The sequence below is a fragment of the Macrobrachium rosenbergii genome, chromosome 51, assembly GCF_040412425.1.
Source record: "Macrobrachium rosenbergii isolate ZJJX-2024 chromosome 51, ASM4041242v1, whole genome shotgun sequence".
Taxonomy (NCBI): domain Eukaryota; kingdom Metazoa; phylum Arthropoda; class Malacostraca; order Decapoda; family Palaemonidae; genus Macrobrachium; species Macrobrachium rosenbergii.
Window position 1 is genome coordinate 13,558,376 of NC_089791.1, and position 9,208 is coordinate 13,567,583.

The window sequence follows — 9,208 nt, forward strand, 5'->3', positions numbered from 1 at the left end:
TCCGCATTTTTGCATTTCTATACTGAGGTCGAGACAGCTTTACATTTCAATAGTTTTAATGATTAAAACATCACCTGTATGTAAGTTAAATATTTTTAAAAAACGTTTACCCATAAATAAAATAAACCGACTTCAGACAAACCACATTCACACTATATTCAGATGACGCGAAAATTACAAAAGTGGGTTGACAGATAATAACCCATTTCGGCTATTGAGGAAATCGGTGAGTGCAGCACATTATGATCTAACATTGATTTTTTTACAGTCTTATTTAAATAATCAAAGTAATAGCTAATATATATAATCTTGGCCTCTTGCATTTACAAACTTAGTTTACCCATTGTTCCTCGCAAACCACAAATACTCAAAATAGAGGTCCAGTAACACCCATCAAAGAATCCGAACACTGCACTATCACTATTTCTAATAGATTCCGAGCATGGATTCCGAGAGCCAAGTTCAACAGGTCTCCTATTTGATTAAACCGTTCTTTTAAGGTTATGAATCCTGTTATGACTATTTTTGTCATCACAATACTAAAAATTGTTTGCGATATTTTGCGACCCTATAAGTTCTCAGCTCTCTGTTAACCTGAACAACGTAGCATGACAAACCAAACCCGAGAACGCTTTTAAAACTTACAGGTACCATACAGCAAAGATGCATCGGTTTATATTCTAGCATTAAAGGATGTATAAATGGGAGCGAAAAGTATATAGACGAATGGCGTAACCTACTTTAGGAAATATTACAAGTGTTCCTAAGGCCGCGCAGGTGTGCGCGAACGCTTCATCGAAGTTTCATTTGCAACGTGATCTTCGAGAGCCCAAAGGCTTGGTTCCTCATGCGATCCACTGCCGGGTTCCCATAAACGAGGTTTCCACACTCACGTGTACGGCCCCTACAACACACGTGGACAGCCAGTCCTGGTGCTAAGGGGAGGGTCCGGAATGTAGCGTTCTTACCCCCTATCTCGACAGCGTCCCATAAGCCTAACTGAAAAGCGGACATCACACCACAACCGGAGCTGAGCGCCTATGTGAAGTTTAGGCTATTTCGCAAACTTTTAAGCAGTATATATAAAAGTCTTGTAACTTACGTTTGAACAATGCTTATTCCTATTTTAACCAACATTGTAATGAATATCCTAATTTTGTAAAACAGACGTTACATAATAAATGAAAATATTTCAAATTCACACCTTCTTACGGTTAACCTTAAACAGGACTTGAAATTAGCAATATACCCAAAGAAATATTAAAGAGAAGTTAGGCCTTGCACCGAAATCCTATATTTGCTCAATAATTCGGCAAAATATATGAAAACATTGGATAAATACACTATATTGTTATAGTGGGTGTACTTGTTCCAATGAACTGTTCATTATCATCATTGGTAACAGATGTGATATCTTAAACATATAAACATATGAACAAAGTTAAACAGTTATTTTAGAATCACGTAGATTTATGGGAAATAACGTTTATATATATTTACACGAGTTTACCCTAAAAAGATGACAATGAAAAAATAAAACTAACAGACAGTTTGCAAGTCTAAGTGGCATATTTTCTGACATATACCGTACTTGCCTTTCCGCAAAATGACAAAACTGATAATCTCACAAAACATTACAATTCCTACCACAGCATTCTGGTCGAAACATCAAAATCGTTCGGTTAACAAAGAACGTCCTTAAATCGACCTTTTCAGCAGCTTAAAACTCTGAACATGTCTCTGCATCTTCCCACAGGAGTTTACAAAAAGCCAGTCATGTTGGTTAATTAACCTGAACTGGATCAAATCAGTAATCTCGCAGCTAAAGGTCGCCTTTATCTGTCCTAAGAAAAACAGCTTATCCAGTACCTTCTCAGTCAGTACAATTGTGGCGTTACTGCACAGCATTTTGAGAATGCATTTTATAACTGTACGTACAATAAAACTGCGTTTTTCAATTATTACCAGCAGGTGGAAACAAAGTAAGGCTGATACAGTACCAACTCTGCGCGTATTTTTATTTATTTTTTTTTTTTTTAAACCATCGAGGCAGAGTTCTTAAGAGTTTGAACCAGTACCAACAATCACAAGGCAGAAACCGGTAAATTTATATTCCGTGATTACTGCATTGTATACTGGCTGGAGTTGGGGAAAAAAGAACACAAACCAAAGTACTACCGGGCAAAAATAAAAGAAAAGGGAACAAACCTGACATATGTCAAAAGGTCAATCTAGGTCAATGTGAAAGCCTGGTTTTATATGGAACTTGGAAAATGATGTCGAGCCAACCATAAATATTCAAGAGATCAGGTACAAGAACTGTACTTTAGGCAAAATCGCCATGCACAGTCGGCCCAAACTCTGGAAAGAAACTAGCACAACTACCAGGTACTAAATTCAATTTTACCATGATGCGCCTCATAAAATCAGCCTGTCCTTAAACTCAAGATCCCATAGTTCGCTCTATTAACAGACCCTGTTCGGTGACCTACATTGAATGTGGAACGGTTATAAATTTAGACTAATTCTAAAATTATAATTATAAAAAACCTTTGCAAACTACCAACAAATTAGACTTTTTAAACTACAATTCGTCATTTTGATATAACAGGTAAGGAAATTGAACACTATGTTTTTGTCACTATACTAACAAAAACTATAGAAAAGACAGAATTGTTAAATCTACCTATCTATCTCTCTATCTATATATATTATATATAAATAAATTCTGCTTAATAGAATAACTGGTTGAAAAAAAAAAAACAATACGGGTTACCAAAACTGACAATTGGTTTTAACTGCTTCCAGGGCTGAAGCAACTACTTCTACATAAAATTTATTATTCATCTAATATTACCCATATGAAAAACCCAGACGCCCTTGTAAGGCAAACTTGCACATAAAATTGTCCGTAAGTATAAAGCTTATGGTATACTGGGGATATTTCCTAGGTATACCAACAACCTTGTGCGCCCATACATATATGGAGAAAGACAGCAATGAAGGGTATGTAGTAAAAAAAAAAAAGGGGAGGGGCAGTAGCTCATGGCCTATCGTATCGTATAGGCTAGCCACCCACCACACAACCCCCCCGGACAGCTAACTCCTCAAATATGCAACATAAAGCTTAGATCTAATTAGAAAATCCTTGACAAGAGCAAGTTCCCTACCTGTCTCTTGAAGTGAAGAAGGTACAGTTGAGATTTCCTTCGTCGTGGTACACGGTACCGCCACCGCTGCTTCGCCTGGCAACAGGTACCCCGGCAGAAGCTAGGTAGGGCAAGTTGGCCTCGACCATAGGATTTTGATGGCGCCCAATGACGACACAGGGAGAGTTACGCCAGAGGAAGAGCACTTGTTTCTTGTCAAAACACCAGTTCTTGTACATCCAGGCTTCAAAGGCCAAATTCGCAAAGACATTCGTCGATTGGGAAATGAAAACCACCCGTTTTGGGGTCTTGGGTGGTTTTGTTGTTGCTCCAGCATCCTGAGTGCTGAGATGTCTCCTGTTCGTTGCAACGGCTGCAGAAGCAGCAGCAGCAGTTGCTGCAGATTGGGATGTCACAGCTGCCCCATACAACTGGGGGAGGGAGAGGCCCAACTTTCTCATTGACATCATGGCTGATCTCTCTGATCCCTGGTGGGCTAATTAACTTAAAACACTAAACTACTCAGATCTGGACTCTTTGCCAATGATCGTGTCAACTTAGGTAGGCCAAAAGGCTGTTAGGAGGTTTTAACTAAAACGTTAATACCCAATCCTAAACCAAAACAAAAGCCAGCAACCAGTAAAAATAAGTTTCAGTGCTGTTGGTTACTTGACGACTTTTAGGCTATATCTAAATAATTTGTAACAGCTAACATCAACAAAAAGTTTCTACTGGTTATAAGACGATGTCTTACAGTCAGTTCCTACTAATTCAATAAGATGATCGTGGAGATCTTGTGTCATATGAAGCCACTTGTAGGTTTGGTGGAGTGCCCTCAAACCGTTGCAACGGAGACGAGTCTCGTAAGTTTGCTCTCTTATAGGCATTGGATGTGCTCTTCGATGTCACTGGAGTTAAATAGCCCCCGAACCACACAAAATGAAATCGAGAACGCTTTGGGAAGGTAAGGGAGCGAGGTTAGGGAACGGGGTTTACGGATATCAGGTGTTACACTAAGCACCAACGTCTGGCGTGTCTCCGACTGTCCCAAATCAGCTGGTTCTGTTCTGTCGTAATTTGGAAGCTTGGCGCCGGTATCTTGAATTGGAACTTGTCGTACGAAATAGTTTACACAGAACATACATTTTACCTCTTTTACAATGACATCACAACTTTAAATTTCAGTCATAGTTTTTTTTACATGTTATTTTTTCTCTTTATGCTGAAGCATCCTAGTATATAATATGAATCGTACGTCGTGGCAGATCTACCAATCACGACGTTTGCACGTGCAACAGCAGACAGTGCCGGGGGTTATCTCCCCCCACACCTCTACTGAGACTGTTATTGATCTTATTCATGGTCGTTTATCAATAAAAGTTACTACTTTCCCTGCGTTTATTAATAAAGTCTGAATAATTTACACTATTCATTTCAAGAAAAAAACACGTTAGAACTGTCACGAGTTTTCATAGGGTGACCATTTTTGTTAAACAACGGTTGTATTTTTAAGTATATTCACTAAGCGAAATTAAAGGAAGAAGGTTACTGTGTCAAGTTAAGAACTGTAGAATATTAGAGAAAGTTAGAAGTAAACACTTGGCAAATGCGCTATCCTATGCTAAGCACCATTCAGATCATAAGTATAACAATGGCATACATTTAGAATGATGTGTTTCATAAAACACACAAAGGCGCATGAATAAGACAAGACAACAATACACTCTGCTTTCGCATGACTAATATGGCCGCATGGAAAGCCAAGGGTGTATCTCTCGTCTTCAAGGTGAAGTTAAATAAGTTCTACCTTAGAAGTGCTTCATAGTTCTCTCCATCTAAAGTCTTTATGAAGAAAGATACAATAAAATCATAAATAATAATATTGTATACGTTGATTATTACTGTGCTGCATAATCTTATTAGATTTATTATTAAATGATTAAACATAAGAATACGCAGAGAGAGAGAGAGAGAGAGAGACCTCGCATTATAAAATCCCGGGTTCTTTTCCTATTTCTCAAGTGCGTGGTATAAAATGTGTCATCCTGTCTTCCAGGAAAAAAAATTTATTATTAGAAATTGCAGGTGAAGTGGTATATAAAACTTGTATAGCGCCCATAATCTTTAATAATAATGATGAGTGGGCTCATTTTGTTAACGAATTTGAGTACTTTTTCTCAAATAACCTCCCCCCCACCAAAAAAATACTGACATCTGGATCAAGTTATAAAGTGTGTTATAAGATGTAAGACACTACATATCTCTCTCTCTCTCTCTCTCTCTCTCTCTCTCACGTGCAGGTAGCAATCACGTGCTGAGCAATCACGTGACATTGATTCTCTCTCTCTCTCTCTCTCTCTCTCTCTCTCTCTCTCTCTCTCTCTCTCTCTCTGTCTCCTTTTATAGCCCTAGCAGGTTGTTGCCAGGGTCCTTCCGGCTTAAGGGGAAAATGTATTCAACCTACAAATGGCCGAACCCTGCCAACGAGACACGTCCACCAGTTACCTAACCGGATGATTAGAAATATATTCGCTAATAATTGTTTTGCATTGCAAGGTTAGAAAAATACTCTTTTCATTTGCCAGTTGACATGGGGAGTTCAATGAGTTGAAGGCTACTCTTGTGTTGCAAGTTGATGAAATGCACAAACAGTTCTGGTTATTGCTATCTTGCTATCTAACGCAATCTCTAGTGGGGTACTTACACTGGATCTGATGCACAAGCAGTACTTATATTTAATTCGTGTGTGAGCAGAATAACACTGTCAACACGTAAAAATTCATACAAGTGTAAATTTCAGAGGCCATCAACATGCAATTTCGCCAAGGCACGGATGAAATGATAGTGATATACTGTTACAAAACAAGACACCCCATTTCTCGTACCACTTACGAAACAGGTTTCTTCTTGTTCACCTACGTAGCATTTCCAAAATCTTGAAAGTTTCAGATGCCGAAAGTTACCTTCGACGCGACTGTGGAAGGAAAAGGCTACTGTGCTACAAGTAGGTCTGTCCCTCTTCTCTCTGTTGTCAGGTGGCTCCCCTCCAGTCTTATGCCTCCATCTCACTAGACAGAAAGCCGATTCTATTTCACCCTCTAAAAATCTGCTATTCTGACTTACTTTATTTTTCTTCTACCCCTTCCCTCCCTCCTACTTAGACTAGCATACCCTCCAACTCAGCCAGGCGGTAGGTTCTATTCCCCGCTCAAAATTCTTTCCTTCTTGACTTACATTTGTCAGCTCTTTCCCTGCTTCAAGCTAAGAGCAGGAAAAGGCTAAAATTAAGTGAGTATAAAACTTTTTATATGGTCAAAAATAAAGTTTAAAAAGCTAGGTTTTAAATAGTAAAAAACAGAGAATTCATAGGTCTAATAGTTAACAGGTTGAGGAACCTAGCATTCACAAATGAACACCTTCATGTGACAGATCACATACTAATATATCTACTTTCATGAAGGAATATTTAAATACGGATGCATTAAAATGCTTTGTAAATGACTAAGTAATCACAAGAGTAGCTTACTGTAACAAGTCCTTACAATGGTCAAATAACTATTGACTGAGGAAATTAACATTTTAATTAATATAGCAGTAAAACTAAAAGATAAAGCCCCAGATAATGGGTCTCGCCCAACTGAACTGAGTTTTACTGGCTTCCTTTTAAGGCAAATATTTAACATAAGACGTGTTTTGACAAGCATCACGATCGAATATGAACCGAAATATCCATAAGTCCTACAGCATTATTCCACTGAGCGCATAACTGTTCGTGAAAACGTGGATGAATATAGACTTCGCGTCAAGATACAACAAAGACATTGGAAAACGCACTTGTTATTAAGGAAGTTGCAGCAAGAGCTAAACAAAGGAGAGAGCTTAAGACATATTCAAGAAGAAATTAAACAGAGCTATTCAAAAATAGCTAGAAAATATAAGCAGCAGTTACTGAAAAACTATAAGCTATAACTAACAGGCCCACCTCATGGACCGATTAAGAACCAAAGGGAATGAACCTGGATAACGACATGTGGCAAGGCTGTTACTGATGGCTCACGTGTACAACATACAACACAATATATCAGCATACAACACAATATTATACGGTCTATGACAGAGGCGACAAGTTGTGTACACTGTATAGCCGTCGCAAAGCATTCGACTGTTACATGCCCTATCGATGCTATAAATGTCAGGAATTTGGTCACAGCTCAGCAAATTGTAGAAATGACCAAGCTTGCCCTAGATGTGGTGAAAATCACAAATCAAATGAACGTGCTAGCAACATCAAGAGTAAAAATTGTGTAAAGAAAGGTCATAGTGATACTAAATATACAACATATGATGGCAATAAGTGTACAGTATATAAAGAATGTGTCAAAGGTGAAAAATAATACGGATCATGGCTTTGACTAATAATCTTCTATGCAATTTAATAAGAAAGCAAATTTTAAAAAAGAACTAAAGACTCTCCTATCCTGCAGGAGCTACGATACTGACGAGAAAACACTGAAAGACAATTATAAAATATAAGAAGCACCTTATTTTGGAAAGGTACAAGGGCCCGCCAGAGAGGGAATTATCCCTGTGGAGGGCTGTACATAAAACCAAACAAAGTGAAACAAAGTGAAACAATGGCATTTACATCAGTTATGTGGAGGGCGGAGGAGCTTCAAAGAAAATAACAGAGAGAGAGAGAGAGAATCATTGTTGGCATGGATTTGGCACGTGATTTCTACCTGCACTAGAGAGAGAGAGAGAGAGAGAGAGAGAGAGAGAGAGAGACTCAAAGGTAAGCCCCTCTTTGGGCAACAGATTGGGTGAATGAAAATTGTGAAATGAAAGAGAAGGGAAATTCCTGAGCGTAGGGCCGGTGGGATGCAACAATCGGGACCGACTAGTCAGATGTCTCACGGCAAATGTCAGCCCCAACACCTGTTTACCCTTCCCCCCCCCGCCTCCCCCACCCATCCGTCCCTTCCCCAACACCCATGACGCACGTCACGTAGGCGATTCAGACATGGTCTACCGAGTTCAATCAAGACCACCAGCTCAATGGAACATTCTATGGACCTCGGACTAATGCCCAAAATAATATCTGTAAGAGAATGTGGCCACATAGCTGCCAAAATCAAGAGTATCTAAAAGAGAACACAAGAGCATTGTTAATTTGACGAATTACATATTATTTAGCCATGCCATGAGGAAAAGTAACCTCTGAAAACCTAAAAGAATTACAGACACGAACTTATTTCATTGCTGGAAAAAGGGTAATAATTATACGGGATGTAAACGCTAAGGTTAATCATATATTTATACGCAGTATTATCTTTGCTCACAGTTAAATATTTCAAGAAATTCTTGAACGTAATATTTTCCAAGACAGCTACACACACAATGTAGATGCAAACACACTGCTCTTTGTCGAGGATCGCTATTCGTCTGATCATTATTCAGAAGGGATAAATGCTTTTTTTTTTAATACCATGCAAGACAACGTTCTTTGTGAACTTTTGTCTGATCACTTTTGTTCGAATTTTTCACCATCAAATGATTTTCACCAGAGCTAAAGGCCACAATGACTACGCGTTTCCTTTGAAATAATATATAGCCCTTGGCGTCTCTTAAGAACTTCACATAATCCGGTTTTGATATAATTATATTCGCTTTATTTTGTATTTTTTTGAAAAACCAGTTTCTAGTCTGCCTGACCGATAAACGTCTACACTCTACAGCTTGGGGAGACGCTCCTTTAATGGAAAATCTCTCTCTCTCTCTCTCTCTCTCTCTCTCTCTCTCTCTCTCTCTCTCTCTCTCTCTCTCTCTCTCTCCTAACGCTTTGTGTCTTAATGCTGCACCAACAGCAAAACATCACGTATTGAATTTCCTTCCCATTGGAAGGATACGTTAGTTCTTCTTTTCTTTCTTAGCCTAACGACAAGACCAGCAATTTTGTGGCACTCAGATCCTTCATCCCTACCCCACCCCCTCTCTCTCTCTCTCCTCCGATAACATTTCATAAAAATCGCACAAGTTCAAAGAAATCCATGTAAAATATG

At 38.7% G+C, this 9,208-nt stretch overlaps 1 protein-coding gene across 1 annotated transcript in view; it reads right to left on the reverse strand.

Moving 5' to 3' along the window:
* Positions 1-4,229, reverse strand: part of Lipt1 (Lipoyltransferase 1) — a 22,843-nt gene extending 18,614 nt beyond the window's left edge. Inside the window, exon 1 of the mRNA XM_067094805.1 lies at positions 3,171-4,229. Coding sequence (XP_066950906.1) covers positions 3,171-3,619 — 449 coding nt within the window. The 5' untranslated portion in view covers positions 3,620-4,229. The remainder of the gene's footprint in view (positions 1-3,170) is intronic.
* Between the last annotated feature and the right edge of the window lie 4,979 nt (positions 4,230-9,208).